Source organism: Dreissena polymorpha, chromosome 11 (assembly GCF_020536995.1).
Source record: "Dreissena polymorpha isolate Duluth1 chromosome 11, UMN_Dpol_1.0, whole genome shotgun sequence".
NCBI classification, from domain to species: Eukaryota; Metazoa; Mollusca; class Bivalvia; order Myida; family Dreissenidae; genus Dreissena; species Dreissena polymorpha.
The window spans coordinates 77214187-77239234 of NC_068365.1; the positions used below are offsets into that span (position 1 = coordinate 77214187).

General features: G+C 34.2%; 2 protein-coding genes across 11 annotated transcripts in view; one reads left to right on the forward strand and one right to left on the reverse strand.

Annotated features, from left to right (window-relative positions):
* Positions 1-4090, forward strand: part of LOC127850425 (uncharacterized) — a 165365-nt gene extending 161275 nt beyond the window's left edge. For 3 of the 4 annotated variants that reach the window (XM_052383449.1, XM_052383450.1, XM_052383451.1), the window contains one exon: positions 1183-4090. In XM_052383449.1, coding sequence (XP_052239409.1) covers positions 1183-1408 — 226 coding nt within the window. In that variant the 3' untranslated portion in view covers positions 1409-4090. The remainder of the gene's footprint in view (positions 1-1182) is intronic. The other variant, XR_008035284.1, reaches the window with a different exon arrangement.
* A 1534-nt stretch (positions 4091-5624) lies between these two features.
* LOC127850205 (high mobility group protein 20A-like) lies at positions 5625-24985 on the reverse strand. 7 transcript variants are annotated; one of them, XM_052383063.1, is made up of 13 exons: positions 24832-24847; positions 24254-24319; positions 19845-19965; positions 19417-19478; positions 18460-18491; positions 17297-17385; positions 14509-14623; positions 13609-13723; positions 11178-11282; positions 10618-10712; positions 9149-9273; positions 8507-8665; positions 5625-7635 (listed from the first exon to the last, which is right to left on the reverse strand). In XM_052383063.1, exons 3-12 carry the CDS (start codon positions 19922-19924, stop codon positions 8509-8511), a joined length of 975 nt encoding a protein of 324 aa, XP_052239023.1. In that variant the 5' UTR covers positions 19925-19965; positions 24254-24319; positions 24832-24847; the 3' UTR covers positions 5625-7635; positions 8507-8508. The 7 variants fall into 7 exon arrangements, with proteins under 7 accessions (XP_052239023.1, XP_052239020.1, XP_052239026.1 ...); XM_052383060.1 differs by lacking the exons at positions 24254-24319; positions 24832-24847 and adding an exon at positions 24913-24985; XM_052383066.1 differs by lacking the exons at positions 24254-24319; positions 24832-24847 and adding an exon at positions 24913-24977 and having other exon boundaries at positions 8531-8665.
* Between the last annotated feature and the right edge of the window lie 63 nt (positions 24986-25048).

Genomic DNA, 25048 nt, shown 5'->3' on the forward strand with positions numbered 1-25048 from the left:
GCGTTCATGACCATTTTTATGGTCCATCAACGTCATGATGACCAACTTTTTTGGTCACTGACCCACTTTTTGGGTCGATGGCCAATAATTTTGGGGCAGGCGACCAAGAATTCTTGGTCGGGCCTTAAAAACTGGTCATCGACCAACCTTTTGGGTCGCTCGAGTATATAAAGGTCCAGAAATTTTGTTGATCAATTCAGTCAAGCCGTAACATCAAGGGCATATACATCTATTTCAAAACATTAAGAAAACTTGTAAGAAATACTAAATAATTATATCATACTGAATTCACAAAGAAAGAACAACAAGTTAATAATCTTAAATACCTACCAAATTAAGTGACTCGCTTCGTAAATATATTTTAATAGTTTATCATTCTTTAAAACTTAAACTCTTGTTTAGAATGAGTGTTGGACACTTGCGTTAGAGAGTTGTTTAACATATGACTTATTTCTGAGAAGTTATCGTATTTTGTGATGAATTTAAACCTTGAAGAAAGTTGCACTGTTAATGTTTACGTTGTGTTCGTCAAATTATACCTTCTATGAATTTTGACGTTTAAAGAATAAAAGGTTAATGAAGTTTGAAACTGACTTGTTTTCCTCATTTTAATAAGTAAGCATAAAACCTCATTAGTAATATTGAAATATTCCTGACAAGAATACGGAATCACAGACGCCGCACAACAATATTTCTCCTACCCTGTCTGTTACCTCAGTTTTAAATGTTATATCTAGATGACCTAATGGGACTGATCTGATCCCATTAGTACAACAGTGTGGTTATGTTTATAGAGATTCTTCTGTGTTAATGTTATAAGTTATTTTTTGCAGATGAGGTATTTGATGGTTAACATGATAATTCAGCTCATTGTCTTATTTTGCCACTTGACTTTAGTCTGATAGTAGATATCTGATAACACTTCTGTGTGAAAAAGTTGTCATCAAGACCTCACTATTTATCACTGTTTAGATGCTCTGTCTGTAGAAGTTAAAACTTTGATGTGCTGATGATTATTATAATGTGCCGCAAAATGTGCATAATTATAGTTGAAAACTTTCCCTGTAAGTAGATATGATTTAAAACAGGAAGATCTGAAACATAGTGGTATTTATATTCATGTGGGCCTAAATACGAATTCAATGTATGCATGTACATTTTTGTATGTAAATGTCGTTTCAGTACAGAGCGAATGCTTCAGATAGACCCAGATTATCTTGAGAAGTGGGAAAAGGAGCAAATTGGAAAGAGCAAAGAAAAATTAGACAAGGGGCAAGAAAAAATGGGAGAGAAGATGAAAAAAGAACCAGAAGAGAAAACAGGAGAGAAATTAAAAAAGGACATAGAGAAAAAGAGTGAAATACCAGTGAAGAAAAAACTATTCTCCTTTTTCAAGCGCAAGAAATGAGTCCATTTTGCCATTTGAAGACTGTCATTGTGCAATATTTGTGTCATTGACAAGAAAATGGACTTTTATTTGAAGGCTTACTGTCTCACCTGCTACATCATCATTTCCACCCCAGACTAAATTCTTGTTTATGCAGGCTAAACTGTTAAGGGACTGAGTCTTATACCTACCACATCATTATTGACATCAATGGCAACAAAAAGTCAGGTCGGCAGTTGTTTGCCTAAAAATAGTTTTTGTTTATCAGAAGCAATAAGTGAGATAGCTTTGCATACTTCAAACTTTGTAATACATGTGCAAAAATATTTACATCATTACTGCCATAACCATGAAAATGGCATTTGATTTGGTTTTGGGTTGCAGGAAATTATATTGTCTCATACGCTGTCACATACCACATACAATATCGTCATTAAAATGAGCTTTACATACCACATCGTCATTAAAATGATCTGTGCTTTGGGAAAGCATGGCTTTATGCATCTGTCCCATGTAAAGTATTGTCCCATGTTAGCCTGTGCAGTGGGGTTTAACTGAATTTTTCTTGTAAAGAAAGGATCCTGTTAACCAGATAAGCCTGTGCTGACTTCATTTAGCCTGTGCTGACTTCATTTAGCCTGTGCTGACTTCATTTAGCCTGTGCTGACTTCATTGAGCCTGTGCTGACTTCATAAAGCCTGTGCTGACTTCATAAAGCCTGTGCTGACTTCATTAAGCCTGTGCTGACTTCATTAAGCATGTGCTGACTTCATTAAGCCTGTGCTGACTTCATTAAGCCTGTGCAAACTTCATTAAGCCTGTGCTGACTTCATTAAGCCTGTGCTGACTTCATTAAGCTAGTTTGTTCAAGACTATGTCTGTTATCAAAGTTTTGGTGCAAACATTAATTTTGTCTTACATTTGCTAAAGACTTTTTCAAAAGTATGTACACATCCTCTCCCGCTTATAGCTGATTCTTTGACATGCGTACATTATCATCTCCAACATAAAGAAATGGTATTGTAAGGAAATTAGGTATAGGTCTTCTTTTTAATAAAATAGTTTAGCAGCTAATCATGCGATGTCCAAGTGCAAGGAATAGCTCATTTAAATATGGTTGGCATTTGTGGAAGCATTTATTATCTAGATAGAACTATTCGATATGAAGTTGATCAGGATTTGTGGTTGACATCAATTTGGTATCATGTTTATTATTAATGTTGACATTCTTGAAAAAAATTCTGCAATCAAGTTGAAAACACATTTTATGCTTTCAGTTTTACAGCACATACTTTTCCTTGCATTTTACATGTAAATGGAATGATACACTGCTCTTAATGTATACCAATTCTGAAGTCATCTGGGACTTGATGACAATGATAATACTGTGTGCTATATTTATTGAAAATGTATTGGCAATGAACTAAGTATTCAATTTTGTATACATGGTGCACAATACACTTTCACGTGAATGTATATCAGGCTTGGCATTGGAATATATCATCAAAGCAAAACAAGGTATGCTGAAATGGCGTATAATTTAAATATTAACCATTTCCCACTCAGAAGCAAAGTGAAAATGGCTTTTGCAACCAGCATAAAACCAGAACAGCCTGTGAGTAACTCAGTCTGTTCAGGTTTCATGATGTTTGCTGCTCATCAGTATCTAAGGGTTATAAATGATGCCTTTAAAACTTGAATAAAGTAAGAAAGGTATTGAATTAAATGTAACTTTCTAAGGGACTACAAATGCGTCAAAATATGTCTCTAAGTGGGAAAGGGTTTAAAGCATACATGGCAGTTTTAACATATAAAGTTGGAAGGTCAAGAGCTTTTTTCATCCAGTAATGAAAGCTGTGTGTTCGGATGATGTGCAATATTATAATGGTACAGTATTTTGTTATTGCATTTGCCTCTCTGTTTTCTAATTGTGGCGTTATTTTTGTAAGAGTTGGTGCAAACATTTTGCATCAGTTATAGAAATATTGATCCAGTTACAACAGTTTTTGTCAGGATCGTCAAAATGTGTTTTTATATGTAGTAAATTGTATATATTTTTAAGAATTTGTCAATAAATGTCTTTGTTTTTGTTATTTAATTGATATTGTTTTGTTATTTCACTATCTGCTGTATAGTCTATGTGTGATTTTGTAATTTTAAGTGTATGTTTTATTACAAAAAGTTTACCCTATTTTCTCTTTGCTTTATTCGAATTAATGTTGTTTCTTAACCATCATTTTTAATAAGCAGATTAGGTAATACATTATTTAATCTGTCAATTGTTCGTGATAAATTGTAATCAAGCACAAAATCACCTCTTCAGCAATGTAAACACATTTCAGCATTTATTAATGTAGCAGTAATGTCCCTTGAACGTTTTTACATATTCTTGTGTTAATGTTAGTTTTATGTCATTGTTATGGTGGTGTTACTAGTTCCACGATAACCGTATATTGCCAAGTCGACGCCCCTACCCCAAATTTTCAAGCTCTCACCTCAGAACTGACCTGAATGCCAACTGAGTATAAAGAGTCTAATGGGTGTTTATTTGGGAATATACGGTACATGTTGTTTTTGTTGCTGTTGTTAATTGGTATTGAGAAATTGTAAAGTCCATAAACACTTTCACAATTTAACATATTATAATTGCTTATATTTAATTATGGTTTCATATATATATCAGAATAAATTTATTGGAAATCAGTGTAGTCTTTTCTATAAGAATAGCTTCATCCGAAGGTTTCATGAAAAAAAGTGGGGTACTTGTGGACGCCTAAAAAATTGTTGCAACAAAATCTGTAGTAATTATACATGGTATATTTCAAGCATGACATTACATTGATTACTGTTATTTCTAAAAGTTTTTGGACACCCTAAATTTTTAGATGACCCCGTTATTAGCCAAAATAAATATTTTTCGATACTTTAAATATTGGGACTTAACGGGTTTTGCTCCAGAATTGGTAACTCTTAATTTTCAGACAGTGTACTGTAAACGTATAGAAATTCGTCGGCATGAAATTTCGTGGCTTAATGAAAAACAACTAATTCGTTGACACGTTATTTCGTGGATTTCAAATTTTCGGGGAAGACTGACTGTCATTATAATTGAAGTTTTATTAAAACAACCAGAGTAATAACGAAGCATAATCTGCTAATCTGTGTTGACATCAAGACTTGAGGTTAATGTGGACTGAAGCATGAAAGTGTTGCCGATAATTGTCGATAAGAGCAATAAAGCGACAATATTTGCACTTCTCAGCGCAATAGGTCCCCTAGTAGAAACACTTGAGTAATAAGGTCCCCAAAAGACATGTGTGTCTCTTTTAAATTAATTTGCGCATATTGACATATATGATAAATCTGCAAACTGTTAATTTAACGACGTCACGTAAAAGAAATTTGTTTTTCTCCACAATTGGTAATGCTATGTATTATATTTATTTACCATCATTAATTAAATGTACATTAACGATCATGAATAAAAAAAGAAAAGCCGATAGATATAGTGTAATGTGACCTACTGAACTATTACAAAAACAAATATCTCGGATAACTGACAACTCAAGAAAATGTCTGAAATGACATTCGGAAATGACCGATTTCGGATTAAAAATGTATAAATCATCGTTGGTACTTGAATTCGTTGTTCAGTGGACGAACTAAATTCACAAAAATTCGAACAACACAAAATTTAATGATTTTACAGTATTTTACGATGCTATTGCACCAGAATTTTGCTTTGTTGCACTTATCGCGTGATCATGCGTTTCTACAACTGGATTAAAGTAAGAAAATATGCCAGACAAATGTTTCACCAAACAGCTTACAGTGAAGCATATCTGAAATAATTTAAACTATATGGCATGGTATTTTCAAGCATATGCTCTTAATTGTTGAAACAATTGATGTTTTCCATATTTCATACTCGTATCCAATCGTCATTACAATATTTTAGTGTCCTTAAATTTTCGTACACTTGTTATTTTTGTCTGTAAAATTTTCGGACAACTGAACTTATTGAACATCTTTTTGTCTAAATATTCAGCCACAATTTTTGTTTAATATTTTTCGTTATTAAACTATTAAGTTTGCTCTTTTCCTCATATAGCAATAACTTTTTTTAATTGTACATACAGCTTACTGCTTTTTCTATATTTTTTAACTCCTATGTAAGAGATGGGAATTTACTATAACAAACGGTCTCACAAACTTTGAACACAAAATGAAAACAAAGTCAAATATGCCAGTTTTTAATTTGATAAGCAAAACATTTACACTGCTAACAGGTATTATTTGTATCAATGCTCCATTATAACAAATTGGCAGGATTTCAAATAAAAGGGTTACAACACATGCATCAAATAGTCTTAAAAGATACTCAATGATCTGCCCATATACCTTTACAAAGGTATCGATTTAAATCAACTCAACTCATTAACAACACACACAAAAAAGAAGTCTCCAACCTAAACACAGCTAAGTGAAATCAAATCAAACTAATTTCACATTATCACCAAAAAACTAATTTCTGTCTAACAAATCTGGCAGGTTCAACTTCTGCACAATGACAGCAGGTTTTATTAAACATCTTATGACAAATTTAAGCTATGCCAGGGCCTATTCTTGCCCAATCGGAATGGCAATTAAGTCCTTTTCTTGAATTATTAAATTTCAGTTATCATGTTTGTTTTCTTTTCCTTCTTTCACATGGTCTTGATTTTATGAACCTTTTGCTCGTAAATGTTTGTTTGCCATACAATCTTTGAAAAGACTGGGCCCAGAAGTAAATACAAATAGTGTTCTGACCAATACATATTCATAAATATTGATAAATAAAAGAATTATGTTTAAAAAAAAAAAATTAGAATTATATGTCCATACATGAGGCTTACACCTGATATCTCATAAAAATGTATTAACTAATCACTTCTATTTGGAACAACAATTTGGTGTAATGTTCATATCGCCAAGACTGAAAATTATGATATTGTTGAGAATTATTCTTTTTTTTTTATTCCAATAATTTTGCATACCGGTAATAATCCTGGACAAAAAGAATGGCAGAGCCAACAACGTTAATGTATCGCCGAAAAAACATTGTGCTAAAATATTAATGCATAAGGTATGAACATACTAATGGTAGAACAACTTTAATATTTAGTTTAAACCTATTTATTTTAGCTCGATTGCGTCGAAAGCCTTAGGCTTATATAAACGCTATCGAGTCCGTTTCCTGGGCCTAGAACCAGTACTTGGTGTCTTTGGGGGAGATCTAAAGAACGCTCCCACGGTGGGGATCGAACCCGTGACCTCGCGGTCGCAAGGCGGACACCATATCCATTACACCACGGCGACCTCTAACTTTAATATTTATGATACCTTAAAGCGAGATTATACTATTTTGTCAAATATTTATTAATTTATGTAACATGTGTTAAAACGTAATAAACATATATTTCAATATAAATTAAAACAAAAGTGATAATGCGAAATAAGCCAGATATTTAATTCTGAAATGGAAAATGTCTGTACAGTCGAATTCGCCAGCATGTAAATCATGCATGTACAATGTGAATCTAAATTTAATTCAACTGTTCATTTTAAATTCCTGCAACAATATCTATTCATACGACACATAAACACTAACTAAAAAGACGAATACTTTGGTTATTGTAGGAAAACATGTACGAAACATCTTTGTCACAATTGGCTCGGGGGCGCTAATTTGTCTTTGCTGCATTTTATGAAATTCGTCTTCAATGTATAATTTTATCTTGCCTATTATGTGTTATTGTAACATATTTTATCAATATTTTACAATTTAACACATATAAAAAATCGTATAATCTCGCTTTAATCAATAAAAAATATGCGAAACCACATTTTCCCAACACAAATTAAAAGTTTATTTCTTTAACGACCACATAACACATGAAATACTTTTATAATGCCCTTACCTTAACTATATGATTAGAGAAAAATATTAAGTTATATGTGAAAATACTGTATTTGCTTTCTATTAAATAATAGATAGATAAAGCTAAACACTCCAAATGGGGAGTGGTAACACCTTTGAAAAAAACTGATGATTGTCTTTTTCTGATCAGATTTATTTTGGTTGATCCAATTGAAATTACAAATCTGGGGATCATCTTTTTCCAACCAGAATCGATTTGTTTGGTCAGATTAAAATTGCTTATTTCTGAAACCTAACCTCTATTCTGACGTACAGTTGTTAACTGGAGCTGAAACAAATACAGTGCATGATATATTAGCTTGTAGCAAAACAGGTTTGGTTGTAAACTATTTAAGTAACCTAAATTTGTTCATCTTGGAACTTCATCTATAAAACACATTGAAGTTTTAACTGTTTTTATACCATGTTTAATAATACTGCTCGTGTTATAAATAGCTTAACCAAAGCAAAATAAGATGACAGTGTGAATAACAAATTGACGGTGAGTTGAGAAAACAGATTCAAGATTATAAAACAATAATTATGATAAAAATTAATCATTTTAAGCAGACAACAAGAGAACTGATCTGTCCACCATTGTAAAAAAAAACTACTGCTAATTACAGAACACAGCATGACAAGGACAAGTAAAACACGCCTCATGGGTTCCACGAACAAAATGACTTTCAACAAGGCTCTTTTATTAAACATAACATTCATAATGTTATTTATCTTCTTATGAGTTACATTTTAAATGCAAACTCCATGCCCATTTGTCAGCAAAGCATTTAAGTTATTTTACTTATCACATTTTATGTCAGTTACTTTTAGAAATATTCACAAATGAAGGTGGAATGGACATACAAACAGAGTCATTTATTACCAAATTTGGCTTTTTAAAAACTTTATAATTCGTACTGTTTGAGTCACCAAGCAGTGTGCCAGACAGACAGGCTTACCCAATCACAGATTGAATTTAGGCAGAACATCATTTAACACAGGTAGGGGACTTATAAATAATATATGCCACGAATTGTTTTAAGATTTTTGAAATTGTTTTAGGTTTCTTTGGACATTGTTATAAATATTGACATTTTTTAAACATTTTTTTTTATCAATCGGAGCCCATATGGCTTTCGACAGCAATCCCACTTAGTTACCATCAAAACGAAGGTATTCCAAACCTGTCGATATTGAGACGTCCCACGATGTCTCGAACCTGTGATATTAACTTCTCGTTTTTTTGAGGATGCTCCAGAATGACAGAGTGTAGCCTAGCCATGTAGTTATCTATTGTCTCCAACGTGGGTATCTCATTGGTACCTGGAGGGAAAAACAAAGCCATATTGTGTAAAATTACAATAGTAGACAGGGCATGGAATACCAGATATTTGGGATTAATTGCTGTAACTGTGCTCCTAAGGAGTCAGAAATGAGAAAACAAAAATCACAATTAAATTTTTACAATTCCTATATTCTACACACTAAAGTGCAGCTGTCTCATTTATAGCCAAGTCAAAGACCTGATTATAATAATTAAAAGCATGCAAGAGGTCTTGAAAAAAAAACATACAATGCAAAACATGACTAATCTAAATAACAGATATAACATGTAGTTGTACATAATTTTTCCTGTGAAAGTTTCAAATGTGCAAATTTTTAAATCCCCAATAAAACATAAAAATCTTCTAAATATTTTTTTTTTAAACGTCCAAAATCAGAGTTTAGGGAATTCAAATTTCCAGTTTTCAAAAGTTTAAAAAAGCAGGTCACTCACAATGGTATGATTGGAAAAAAGGAAGGTACCTGGCAAGGGAATGGAGCCAAAGTTAGCAGTCAGCGTCTGCCGTAGAGCATCAAGGTGACCCTGCAGGGCCATGTTGTTGTTTCGCTGCTGAATCGCCTCAACTTGCAATTTCTCTATCGCCTACATAAAAAGGAGGATATTTCTTGCTTTCGTTGTTTAATGGAATTTTATTCCACAAGCGGTTATAGAAAAAAATCACAAAAGGAATATGGTAGAATGTTATATGGTTATATGTATACACAGGGAAAATTAAATGACTGTTGCGTTCTGGTGGGTTGTATGGCACGAGTTAATTGTGTGACGTTGTTTTCCACTATCCCACATTGCAATAAAGCTCACCAGAACCCCACAGTCTTGTAGTATTCTATTTATTTATATACATGTACCTCCTTATAATATAACAAATAAAGCATACTGATGGAATCAACATTTTTTGTTCCAAAAAAAACCAACATTGTATGACATACTTGTGTATTTGGCATGTAAAAAAATAGCTCAGATTTTTCTGAATGCCGCCCGCGATATAATGGATATTGAGGATACATGACTAAAAGAGTAATTAATATTTTCAGCCGTTTGATACTGAAACTGGTTTCACTCTGTCAGGTACGGAATTCCAATCTTTTTTTCTGTATTTGACACCAAAAATACACCAGCATTTCATTAAGATTATCTAAAGGTATACATATTTGTATAATAAATAAAAAGTATTTTTACAAATGGCTAAGCCTTAAGTGTAAATATATTTTTTATGACCAAGAGTGGAATAAATATAAGATCATTTTACTGACGGCACAAATTACCTATATACCTAGGACAATAAATAAACAAGACTATTTCCAAGCAATATATGTCCCCTACCGGCTCCACCATTGTCAGAAATTCCACCATTGTCAGAAGTTTTTTTTATTTATTTTTTTATTTGTTTCCATAGCAACCAGATATGTTGACTTAGGAACAAAATGAAATGACGTGCATAATGTCCATATTGCCATCTATCCATGTTTCAAGTTTCATGAAAAAATATGAAGAACTTTTAAAGTTATTGCAGGATCCAGAAAACTACCATTTTCAGCAGTATTTCTAGTCTATTTGTTGCCATAGCAACCAGAATTTTTGACGTAGGAGCAAAATGAAATGACGTGCATAATGTCCATATTGCCATCTATCCATGTTTCAAGTTTCATGAAAAAATATTAAGAACTTTTTAAGTTATCGCAGGATTCAGAAAATTTCACCGGAGGGGACAAATTAAGTTTGGCAAATGTAACTTCAATGTCACATGCTTGTGTATTAGATTCCAAAATCAAAATGTTGTAATTTGTGCTTCATTTAAAGCTAACCATATTTTTGTTCAAAGGGTGGGTAAGATACAACTTAATTTAATGTATTAAACACTACATTTTCAATAAGCTCATCTTTCACAATTGTCCTGTATACTTCAAACTTGGCCAAGTCTCAAACCTGTTTCATGTTATCAATGTGCTTGCCGAGAATGGCATTCTGTTCTTCCAATTCTGTCGTCTGCTTGCGTAACTGCCGAAGCTCAGTCTCTCTTGCTGTAACCATGGAAACAAACGGGTAAAACATGACTGGTCAACAGACATCAAAATTAGCAGTTCAACCAAGCAAGATTCATTCTAGTATCACTACTTGAGAACTGATGACAATTTAAGAAGTTCTTTGACAGAAAAAATTAACAAGATTTTCCAAAATTCTTTGTCTAATATTTAGCCAAAAGAGTTCAGTTGGGTTGAGCATGATTGCAAAATATAATAGGGTTGTATGCTGTTTCTTAATTTTTCATACACAGAAGAGGAATATAAAATTATATTTTAGTTGAAAAACATTAAATTTAACGTTATTCTTTTTTTTTTCCTCAAAACAATTGAATATGTACCAAAGTTTTCATGAGCTGTGAGACATTTGTCTCACCACTTTTGATAACTTTAAAGAACACTGCATCATTTGTGATTTCTTCAAATTGTGATTGACTGAACACTTGATTGCCGCCTTCAACTGACCTTTATTGTGATTGAGGAACTCCTCTGTGAAGATAGGAATCTCAAACATGCCCGGGTCTGGTTCATCTTCATCCTCAACACCAGAGCTCTCTTTCTCAATCTCCACTAGAGAGAAAACAAACAGTGGGCAGTTGCTCATTTCTGTGTAATTTATCGTTTACAATTGGCAATATAAAGTAATATTAACAAAAGTGCATAGCCTTGAGTTTCAATATATATTTTCAAAGACTGTGAATGTCTTTATAAGTGTAAGGCTTTCAACGCAATCGTGTTAAAATAAACAAGAGTGCCAAACTGTCACAAGATACGCCCGATTGAAGGTTTTTGACAACTTGATAACTTTACCATTACCCATATTTGAACTTGACCTACATATCATCTAGACACAACTTCTTACCAAATTTGGTGAAGATCAGATGAAAACTACTTCAATTAGAGAGCGGACACCATGCTAAATGCTTGAAATGCATAAAGTGACCTCGTGACCTAGTTTTTGACCCGGCATGACCCATATTTAAACTTGACTTAGATATCATTAAGACACAACTTCTGACCAAATTTGGTGAAGATCGGATGAAAACTACTTCAATTAGAGAGCAGACACCATGCTTAATCCTTGAAATGCACTAAGTGACCCCGTGACCTAGTTTTTTATCCGGCATGACCCATATTCAAACTTGACCTTGATATTGTCTATATACAACTTCTGACCAAGTTTGGTGAAGATCTAATGAAAACTACTTTAATTAGAGAGCGGACACCATGCTAACTCCTTGAAATGCACTAAGTGACCCCATAACCTAGTTTTTGACCCGGCATGACCCATATTCGAACTTGACCTAGATATTGTCTATATACAACTTCTGACCAAGTTTGGTGAAGATCGGATGAAAACTACTTCAATAAGAGTGGGACACCATGCTATATCCTTGAAATGCACTAAGTGACTCCATGACCTAGTTTTTGACCTGGCATGACCCATATTTAAACTTGACCTAGATATTGTCTAGATACAACTTTAGACCAAGTTTGGTGAAGATCAGATGAATCTGAAATAGAATGATCAAATACATGTTTTCCTTACAACATGAATGCTAAAGTTTATTTGATACATAAAAAAAAGGCAAAAGTGTGTATGTATAAAGTTCTTCAGCACTTTTAAAGGCAATATTTACGAGAACTTGCTTTTAAATTTGGAAGTTTTAAATATACGGAATTATCAGGTAATAAATAGACGGGAAAAGTAATGAGTATGCAGTATTAGATTTGGGTTAATATGGATGTATTGAGGAATCAGGTGAGTTGGGATTATACCTATCTATGCGGAAAAAGATTACAGCAAAATAAAAATACATCTGTATCAATGAATTTACAGCTGTTTTTACTTTTACTGTTTTAGTCATAACACAACAAATAATTTCATTTGACTCAACAAATGTAAAAAAAAGTAACGTATGGAGGGGGGCACTTTTTCCTAACCCATCCCTAATGGCCCAAGGGCTTCTGAAGCACAGAGAGATGAGGCTGACTGTTCAGCTATGTTTAAACTATTATAACACAGAGATAAGGTTGAATGTTTGGCAATGTTTCAACATTATAACACAGAGATACAGTTGAATGTTTGGCTATGTTTCACCATTATTAAATAGAGATACGGTTGAATGTTTGGCTATGTATCACCATTATAACACAGAGATAAGGTTGAATGTTTGGCAATGTTTCAACATTATAACACAGAGATAAAGTTAAATGTTTTGCTATGTTTCACCATTATTAAACAGAGATACGGTTGAATGTTTGGCTATGTATCACCATTATAACACAGAGATAAGGTTGAATGTTTGGCTATGTTTCAACATTATAACACAAAGATACAGTTGAATGTTTGGCTATGTTTCACCATTATTAAACAGAGATACGGTTGAATGTTTGGCTATGTATCACCATTATAACACAGAGATAAGGTTGAATGTTTGGCTATGTTTCAACATTATAACACAAAGATAAGATTGACTGTTTGGCCATGTTTCACCGTTATAGCACAGAGAAAAGGTGAAATGTTGACTTATGTTTCAGCATAAAACACAGTGCTGAGACTGAATTTCGAATATGTTTCAACATTAAAACATGGAGATGAGGGGGAATGTTCACCTGTTTAAACCATTATAACACAGAGATGCACTGAATGTCACCTATGCTAAACCATTTTAACACAGGGAAGATAAATGATCACTTTTGTTTTTTCATTCTAGTACACAGATAGACGAAGGGTAGAACAAACTTAAGAAAATACTGAAATCTGCTTTTCATAAACAAGAAAACATATTTTTCACTTAAGTTAGTGAATGACAAGTAATTTAAGGGAGCATTGAAATCAATATCAATACTGAAAACTTTTACCCAAGGAGATTCAGAATGAATGATCACGTACGTTTAGCCATTTTCTCCTGTTGCTGCCTGAACTGTTTATACGACTCAGTCTTCTGATAGGCCTCCATCTCTCTGTTGTAACGGTCCTTGTCCATCTCTGCAGCGTCCAGGTATTTCTAGTTCAGTTAAAATCAATAGTATTTGTTCACAGAGCCCATTCTGCTCTTATAGCTGATATTTATAGAACTATCATCATTTTTATTGAATATCGTTTTTAGCAAACATTTGAAATGATCACTTTTTACTTTTTATTTTTTTCAAATATTTTTTTAATCATGGCTTATTTATGAACAGTCATATCTCTTTAAATGAACTCTTTAAAGTTTTGCAGTTAGGGAGTAATTGAGATGCCGAGATTTTCATCTTCGAGAATGATGTGAATGTTCAATATAAAGATAACATCCAGACACACTATATGTTTGAGACTGGCAAAAATTGTAATGACATAATCAGCTTAATCATATTCAGCTTAATCAATCAGAAAGCAGATCACAATCAGAACTTTGATTCAAAGTCTGTGCACATTGATAAAATGCATATTCATCTCTGTAAATATGGAATATTTGTAATAATATCCCATGACTGCTGCAGATAACTACTGGTTTGTCTTGATAAATGCTGCACACTTTACAGAAAGGACAGATGATCATGAATATGTTTTATAATATGTGTCGCGTTCTGAGAAAACTGGGCATAATGCCTGTGCGTAAAGTGTCCTCCCAGATTAGCCTGTGCAGTCTGCACAGGCTAATCAGGGACGACACTTTCCGCTGTTATGGTATTTTTCGTTTAAAGGAAGTCCCTTCTTATCTTGCGGACTGCACAGGCTAATCTAGGACGACACTTTGCGCACAGGCATTATGCCAAGTTTTCTCAGAACGCGACGTATAGACAGTCCTACCTGTTTCTCATGCTGAGGAAGTTTAGACCACTCCGAGCCCATCATACGTGTCAACTCTATGAATGTTAGGGACGGGTTCTCCTGGCGAAGACGCTCGCGTCTCTCATTCAGGAATCTAATTTTACCAAAATCTATTTTCAGTAAAATCCTTTCTTAGCTAAATCTTCTTTATAAACATCTATTTTAAGCAAAATCTTGTTTCACAGATTTTTGTCAAGCAAAATATATATTTAGCAAAATCGATTTTCATCAATAAAATCTATTACAAGTAAAATGTAACAATCAGGTGACATTTTCTAATAATTACTCGATGTAAGTTTTATACTAGCAAGGTCCTACGGTTTCTTACATTATAAGCACAGTCTTTTCATTTACACCTAAATTTTTAAAAAATATACTAATTTTCAAATAGATTTTCAAAGTATCTGTGTTCAAATGTTCAGTGGGGCATCAGAGGGGTAGCAGAAAGGATAGGGATGCAATACTCTGTTCTTTTCCTAAGGCTACATTCTTTATTGATTTTAAAAATTAATCAAAGAAAATTGTATTCTTTTTCAGCAACACTAGTACTGATTTATAATTCCTTAGTGAAGGGAGAAATTTTCACATGGTGGTTTAAGTAACACGGCTTCTTACCAACAGAGTAATACAGGATCAGTAAATCAATTTTTAGAGAGAACATAGCCATGAAACAAATTTATACAAGAGCACCACCACCACTCATCTATTTTTCTTTTTAAAGGTGAAGGGACCTATCTCAATACTTCAATCAACAAGGGACAAAATTGTCACAAAACAAGGTTTTCAATTAAAAAAGTCTGATAAAGGGAGACAACTGCAACTCAAAATGTGCATTGCTACAGATTGTTAATCACAATTATCCCCCTTGTTTCAAAATCAATCTGTTTTTCGACCCCATGACCTAGTTTCTGACCCGGCATGACCCATATTCAAACTTGACCTAGATATTGTCTAGATACAACTTCTGACCATGTTTCGTAAAGATCGAATGAAAACTATTTGAATAAGAGAGCGGACATGCTCAATATTTAAAACGCACTAAGTGACCCCCGTGACCTAGTTTTTAACCCGGCATGACCCATATTCAAACTTGACCTAGATATTGTCTAGATACAACTTCTGACCAAGTTTCGTAAAGATCAGATGAAAACTATTTGAATTAGAGAGCGGACAAGCTTGTTCCGCCCGCCCGCCAGCCAGCCCGCCCGCATTCGCCAATCTAATAACCAGTTTTTTCCTTCGGAAAACCTGGTTAAAAAGGAGGGAGGGGTGGGGTGGAGAGGGGTGTATGGTGTGGGGGTGTGGTCATTTATTACATTATCTTCCAAAAATAAGAAATAAAAATGCAAAGAAAAATGAGGGGGGGGGGATTCTTGGGTGGGATAGTTGGACAGTCTTTCAAAAATAAAATAATAAAAATAATTATTTTTGTTTTTTAACCATGTTTCAAAAAAAATAATTGTTTTGAGGGGGGGGGGGGGCGTGGGGGGGGGGGTGGGGGGGGGGGGTGTAGTGTGAGGGTGCGGTTTGGGGGGGATTCTGGGGGGGGGGGGCATGGGGGATGGTTTGGGTGGAGTCTATTGTAGTGTGTCAGGTATGTGTTGTTTTGTCAAAGTATCAATCAAATCTGATCATAAATAACTAAGTCATGGCAATTTTAGCAAAATTTAATTATTTGACTTTGAGAGTCAAGGTCATTCAAAGGTCAAGGTAAAATTCAACTTGCCAGGTACAGTACCCTCATGATAGTTTGAAAGTATTTGAAGTTTGAAAGCAATAGCCTTGATACTTTAGAAGTAATGTGGATGTAAACACAAAATGTAACCATATATTCAAAGTTACTAAGTCAAAAAAGGGGCCATAATTCCGTCAAAATGACAACCAGAGTTATGCAACTAGTCCTGTACAGTCCCCTTATGATAGTTTGCGAGTGTTCCAAGTCTGAAAGCAATAGCTATGATACTTTAGGAGTAAAGTGGACAAAACACAAAACTTAATGAAAATTTCAATTTTCTAAGTATAAAGGGGCCATAATTCTGTCAAAATGCCAGTCAGAGTTACATAACTTTGCCTGCACAGTCCCCTTATGATAGTTAGTAAGTGTCGCAATTATGAAAGCAATAGCTTTGATACTTAAGGAATAAAGTGGACCTAAACACAAAACTTAACCAAATTTTTCAATTTTCTAAGTATAAAAAGGGCACATAATTCTGTCAAAATGCACACCAGAGTTATCTAACTTTGCCTGCCCAGTCCCCTCATGATAGTAAGTGTACCAAATTTGAATGCAATAGCTTTGATACTTTATGAGAAAAGTGGACCTAAACAGTAAAACACAAAACTTAACCGACGCCGACACAGACGCTGACACCAAGGTGATGACAATAGCTCATTTTTTTTTCAAAAAATAGATGAGCTAAAAACTGATAAACATTCTTTCTCAAGCGTAAACATACTAACAGGAAAGGAATAAGTTATTCTGTATTTATTGACACTATCTTGTTTATTCCTGTTCATCATTTAATGTAACTGACTTTATATGAAAAGCTATAAAATTAATATTGCACAAAACATGGTCAGTCTGAAGCATGGCTTAGTCAATGAGAATTGAGTATTCTGTATGAGGTAATATAAATGGAACCTCCCACCCAACAAAGCTTTTTCTCACCATTTGAGGAATATGACAATTACCAGTGAGAAAAAAAGATAATTTTGCCATTTGCATCATGACTTAATTACTGCAATAAAATCAGGCAAACAATTGTACCTGATGTATCCAGAGAGGGGTGGTTTGGGGGCATTGGTGTCCTTCACCTTCTTCCTCTTCTTCCCTTTTGGCCACCCACCTTTCCTCTTCTACAATCAAGAACTTAAGTTGTTAAGTAGGCATTTAATTTCGAACTTTATTATTCAAGTTCAGGAATTGTGTTTGTTACAGAGCCTTTGTTGTGTTAACTAACAACTTTTCTTGATTAGTTTAATAAAATCTGGTAATAAACCATTGTTGGATTATCTTTACCCAATAGCAACATTTTTCATTAAGGAAAACATACTGATAAATCCTATATCATTAACAGGAACACGATGGCCACGATGACCTTGAGGCACTCACAGTAGTTCATTATATTCCAAGTGTTTACGATGTAACTGCTGACCTAGTTTGAGACCGCACTTGACCCTTTATGAAACATGGCCTTGATATTGTCAAGGTCCATTCTGACCATGTTTCATCAAGGTTGAATCATCATTGTGACTTTTGATAAAAACACGTTTTTTTAACATCTCTGTTGCCATAGTTTTGGGCAACACCTGACCCAGATTCTAACTGAGCCTAGATGTTGTGACAATACTAGGTATTGTTTAATTGATTAACTCTTTCAGTGCGGGAATCGAATTTTGAAGGCCTGTGCAAACAGTTTGGATCCAGATGAGGCGTCTCATCAGGATCCAAACTGTTTGCTATTCTGATAGTATTCTTTGAAAAAAAATCTAAGAAAATGCTAATTTTAAAAATTTAGCAGACAACATTTTAGAAGACGACAAATTTCCCAGCATGCAAAGGGTTAAACATTCTGACCAATATTCCTCAAGATTGAGTCATAAATGAGGTCTTTAGAGTGTAACCAACATTTTCCCTAGACTTTGTGAGCTAGTTTTTGGACAAACATGATCCAGATTCAAAACAAGCCGAGATATTGTTAAGATAAACATTCTGAAAAATATTCATGTGGCTCTTGATTTATACCAAGCTGAAAATTTTGCAAACAAGTTGGGAATTTTAAGTTGTAAATTAAGTTGTGATTTAGAAACATTGTTTAGATGTTCATAGATTGCTATCATCACAGGATTTCACCCAAAATTGTAAATGAAATTTCAACATTTAAGTACAATAACCGTTCAGATTTCACATGAGAGATTTGATCTACTCACCTCCGACTGGTGGGCAGCATTACTGGTAGAGTCTGAAAAATGAACAATAACATGCAAAACTTTTTTTTTAAATGAAGTCATTTTATATAAATTAGTGACAAAATTGCAAAATGCTCGCATCAAAATGCACGATTCTGCTTCAATTGAAATCCCTGTATAATCCAAAAAGATTTGTTTGCTGAACTGCCTTAATAAGAAGCAGATTAAGTGTAAAAATCTCTTATCAGGAATAATGAAATTCAGGAAAAGTTATCAGGAGAGAAATTATGTTAACAAAATATCTATCAGCCATTCGGGTGATTCAAATAAGAAACAAACAAGTCCAAATCTTTATGGATGAAATATGATGGCAAGAAAATGCTTCTGGGCTGCTTCGATAAAAAAAACACTTTAATATGACTCTTTCAAGTCCCCTTTCCACTGAAATTCAATATATGCTGACTGAGTCATGCAATTAGTTCTTATGATAATAATACGAATTTTTTTCACTAAACACAATTGGTGGATTTAGTACCTTTGATGTACCATAACACGCATGTATGCTGTTTTCAAACACATGGGCCGTAAAAAAAAATAATTGGTACTTGGTAAGATTAACAGAAAGACGTTTTTATTCTCAGAAAATCACTTTCTTTTTCAGAAATGTTCTGTGGAGTTCTGTTATATTCAATCTAAATTAAAATTCATTTCTTGATGGATGGTTACTACTTTATATGAATATTACTCGATGCTTGCGCATGGTATCACTTGATTGAAAATATGAATTGTAATTATACTGGATTATAGGGCAATGGATAGAGTTGGAACAAGTATGGATCCAGAAATCAGCACACACGGATGGGTTTATTAAAATTCTGAAATGAAAGTGGGACTTCCAACTTTATGTCTGGGACGTCAAAAATTAAAGGCATTGAAGTCAGGAGTTCAAAATTGTTTCAGCTAGTGGAACTGGTTTACCGTCCATGGTGAAATCCTGGTGAGGTTGGGGCTGGATAAAAGTGGCTTCAGTTGTGACAAAGCTGAAGAGGAACAACAAAACAATATAAGTATGTTATATTCCTGTTGAGTCGTGGATAATTTTCATAAAGATGTTACATCACAGATGGTCTTTATATTTCTTTATATATTTTTGTCAAATGTTTATCGTCTGTTAACATCCAAATAATCGATCGTGTTGATAATGTCAAACAGCCATTTTGAAAATAAGCTTCTTCTCGAGTCGTGGATTCTGATTGACTGATCACATTTCAATATTTGAATGCTATAAATAGCCTTAAAACTGACATTGCATGGGAGGTTAATTTCTTGTAAAAAATGTCAACATACGATGTAGCTTGGAAAATCTCACAATGAAATTGATAAAATGAGGATTTTTCCCCTCTCACCTTCCATCGACGTTCAGATCATGACTCTCTTTAGAAGCCTCATCTTCAAACGTGAATGGCAGCTTGATCCCTGACAGCATTGCAGGAAATGGAGATTCGCTCGCTTAATCACCTGCACAACCTGAAGTACACGGTTTATAGCCAGATTCTAAATGCTGTAACAAACGGCCTTGTGACCAAGTGGTCACTGCTTCGATCACTACATGGGAAGCATTCTGAAAAAAGATCTTTCCAAAGACACAAGGTTCTGGATCTCCCATGAAACCGAATGTAGTGTTTCTATATCTATAATCATGGGGTATAATCATGGGGTAGAATGTAGGACATAATCCTCCTGCCGTACATTGCCCCCCCCCAACCCCACCCCTTCCCCCGGTACATTAGAGGACATTATTCCCTGCAGAAAAAATCCTCCCTGGTTCATAAAAGCAGATAAAATATTAATTATGTTCATCTTGCTTGAGTTCTAACCACTTACATGCCCATCCTTGTAAATGGGGGTACAGTATTGGTAAAACAAAAGGTCAGATTCCCTTGACAACCGTGGAGCAATGTATTCTTCATTTCTTTTGACTCTCTATTAGGCCACAATTAAAATAGTGTTGGTTTGCCCTTTACCGACCCTAAATTTTACAGGTGGGTAGGTAGGTAGGAAAATTATTTTATTTTATTTGAGAAATTATATTTTTAATACACTAATAGTCTATGAATATTTAAAACACTTTTATTAAAGCACTGTTGCAGTGTACGAAGCCCTATGTAGCTTAAAGCGGGTATATACGATCTTGTCAAATATTTATTTATTAATATAAAATGTGTAAAAACTTGTTATACATATCTTTCAATATAAACTAAAATAAAAGTTAAGAAGAACATGTGTCGAAAAATGCTAAATAAGCCAGATATTTAATTCTGATATCGAAAAAGGCTGTACAGCCGAATTCGCCAGCATGTATATCATCCATGTACGATGTGAATCTAAATTTAGTTTAACGGTTCATTTGAAATTCCTGCAGCGATATCGATTCATACGACACACGAACACTTACTAAAAAGACGAATGCATCGGTTATTGTAGGAAAATAATTACGAATTATCTTCGTCACAATCGGCTCGGGACGCTAATTTGTATTTGCTGTATTTTATGAAATTCGTCTTAAATGTATCATTTTTCTTGCATATTATGTGTTATTATAACATATTTGTATCAATATTTTACAATTCAGCACACATAAAAATCGTATATACCCGCTTTAACATTATCTTGTTTGCTGTTTCTTGCATATATTAATATCAAATGCATGCTTGTGTGTTATTACATCAAATATTTGTTCATTATATGATTTTAGTTGCTCAAATGCATTTGTAATTATTTAACAGCCAGACAGCTTTTATTTTTAACTTAAACCTTTCCCTTAAATTGGGCTTAATTAGCATGCAACAAGCATTGAAGGAGTGTAGAAAGACAGCCCAAAGCCTTTAATGGAAAAATTCAGACGTGGCGAAAGACCATCACATTTTACAGGCCAGACTTGCCTACCAGGAGAAACAATTCACAGGCCTGTTGAAGTTTTTACAGGCCTCAATTTTAAGTGTTTGACCGGTTAGTGCATAGTCTCAGCATGGAAAAGTAAATTCATAAAAGTGCAAACTGAACATTATTATAAAGCATTATTTCTTCTTGAATGCTCTGAGCTTTTATGAGTACATACGTACAGCTCAGAGGGTCAATAGCTGGGAGTTGTATTATTGCAACTAACATAAGCATGAAAACTTGATTTGGGGAAATAAATTCTGGATCTGGATAGGTACGTTGCAGGACCTTTCGGTGTAGGCGCAACGGGGGAGAGGGTGGTTAGTCCCACTGTAGGACAGTGGGTGTTAGTTTCAGTTTGTGGATATACTAACGCTTTAAACATATATACTCGAGTGTTGTCGATGTATTAGCTAAGAGACATTAATAAATTAAATAAGTTTACCTTTACATATCCATTTCACTAACATGCCATTACAGTAAACTGTTCAGTGTGGCAAACATAATAAAGCAGAATATGCACATGAATCTGATTAAACACAGATTCACTTGCATATAAATCAAATCATGTTTGTCTTTTATTTTGCATTTTCGACAAAAAAAAATCCTGTAACGGTTAGATGTATTTTTCTTTGCGAGTAGACTGCATTCCAATTTTCAAACACTTCATCACTTGTTCTGTGACATTCAGTTCATACATTTGCAAAAAAAGAGAGTTTTATTTGTATCTAAAACCTATGCTCAATCGTAGAATGACACGCTCTTTTCATTAATCGATACTAATTATATGATGTCCGTCGTAAATTCGATAGTTATTTGTTCTCGCTGAGCATCGTTATTTCTTTTAATTGTCGGCCATCTTGGATCACGTTAACAACATGTGTACAACGAACGTAAACTCGTATATGTCCGACTACTTTCGCGAACCAATGGTTAAGTATGATGTCGTTCGGCCATTTTCACGGAACACCGCCGATCGCGATGCTGGTTATAGACGCTTGCATTACTGTCTATTCTGGGGCGTATGAAATTCCAACCATCGGAGCGACCTAGATCGGTCAGGGGCGATAATAATAGACAGGGATATAAATACACGCATGAATTGCTTTCGGCTCTTTTATCATCGTCGAAAAAAACGAAAATAAAAATAATTAGTTTTCAGAAATCGCAATAAAATTTTTTGGGTCGGGGGGTAAAAAGTGGGTCGGTCGGTAAAGGGCAAACAAACTCAATTTTAATTTAGGCCTTAGTTTATTAGAAACCGTTACAATGCCCATTAAGGCAGTGGAAGTGGACAATGCATTTGGGAGATAATGTCAGGGATTTTTCCTTGAGTGATTATGTCCAAGGGGATAATTTCCTTACACCTTAATACTGCTAACTGACTCCCCTACCTCTAACAACATATAATGTTCAACGTTTTTGGGAAACCTTATAGTTGCAATTATCCAACTTCCAGATATTGACCATCCAGGTACGTATCTTCACATAAAAGCTAAAAACATTCAAGAAGAACTATGGGAAACCTTGATTCAGAATTTCAGTTCTGAAAATGTATTCGCCCCATATATATAAGCGTCCAATGAATTTGAATATAAAATTTCCCGCTGGTAGGCAAGACATTTTTACAAATAGACAACGTGCAATCTACAAACAGTAACAGCTATCACATTTATATTAATAGGTAATTCAATTGATTTCCTTTTGTGAAGTATAGGGTATGAAAAAGGATACACTTCTATGCTTTTTGCAACAATACCAATTGCGTGTTCAGCATGAAACTATTTTATCTCAAATATCAAGGCATCTCAAATATCAAGGCTTAAGGAATAGAACAGTTTCACACTAACTCTTGACTTCAATAAAGTTTGCGTGCGCCCCTTTATGATTACAAGATTGTCAGCACCAGAGCGTTTGTACTTTAAGGCTGTGTTGCCATATGTCGTAATTACTGCCGTATTGCATTCTGTGCACTAGCATGTTTAAGATCATATAAGTATTGTTTTTTCCTATAATCTTGATATTCGTTTTGACCAAAATATTTTCGCACTTAACTTGTAAAAGTATAAAGCTTAAAACAATTAAGCTGTCGTTCCAGCAGTGGAATGGTTAGATATGTACCTCACTTTAATGCATAGCATTGCATCCCGCATTATATCAAGGTCAGTTCGTAGTCAGTACATGTAAAAGAATTGTTATATAAATGCTATCACGTGAACTAGGTGAACTTTATTTCATATTGCTAATTTATATGATGTATTTCTGTTTCATAAATTTGCCCCCCCCCTACCCCCCGCCTTCCCGAGTTTACCCCAGGGGATCCAGATTGTTAAACGTACACCTATTGTGTATGGTTTGACTTTTCAACAACGAATATTGACAAAAATACATAGTTTGAAAAAATAACCCTCGTATAGGTATTATATATACACAAGGTATGAAACGCACTATGCCTATTGCTGAAAGATTGTGGAACACTGGACGTGACCTTTTTCATCGAAAACACACATGTTCCCATGCAGTTGCCGACAAAATGCAACTGGATTCGTTAAACGACAGTAAAAGCAACGAGATCACACTACTAACCGATCTCCTGCTCGGCTAATAACTTTAATATTCAATTAAATTCGACTTTTGGGGGGGGGTAGGTCCCGGGGGGGGGGGGGGGGCAAATTTATGATACTGCTGCATGTGACTACTGATATATCATCTTACATGATCGATAATATCGAATAATGCAAAATAAGCAAAGAAATCTGGCAAAACAACCCGTGGTATATTTGCATGATGTGATGCAGCTGAGAACTGAGCAGAAAAAGGCATTGGCTAACTTGTATCTCTTTGATATAGCTCTTTATCTTGCATCATCACCAACCTGAATCAGCTCTATACAGCATATCTTATAAAGATAGTTCTTGTTTCTGTTGATTGAAGACTGAGCCTAGATAATAACGTAATGAATAAAACATTTTTACAAAAGCTGTATTATTATTTCCATACACGATTGTTTCTGGTCCTTTTTCAAGTTGGATTGTGGAAAACAAATGTGTCAAAATGCAAGGCTATTTGTTTGCAGGAGTTATAATATTATGATAAATAAGCTCTCTGTTTTACAAAAACATGCATGTAGGAACATTCAAGCTACTTAGTGCTTTGACCATTATCATTGTTATTTTGACCCCTCATTATTTTGAGACCTTGGTTCATTTTGACTCCCGTTTTTCAAAATCTACTGAAATCACTGTTATTGTATGTTTATTGTATGTTTATGACATCTGACTCGATTGAGTAAATGTCTACTTTCATTTTGCGATTTCATCCGTTCAATCAACAACTTTCGAAAACGGAGTCTGAACGAGTTCAATTTTGAATGTTATTCAAATGTTATATACACAACTTGAAATTGTCATAACTTGTTTGATGCAAACACCAGTGACCTAAACATCAACTAACATAAGTGTTTCGATAACAAAAACGACATGTTCGTTTGTTTACATTATTACCAATAAACACCAGAGGGATGGGAAAACTCACTGAAAATGGCGAATTGCTCGTTGGCGTATGAATACACAAAATATAGATTGTGATCATAGAACTCTCAAATATTGATATATTACATTTGATCACACACAATACAAACATCTTATGCACTTATTGTTGAAAATAAGAT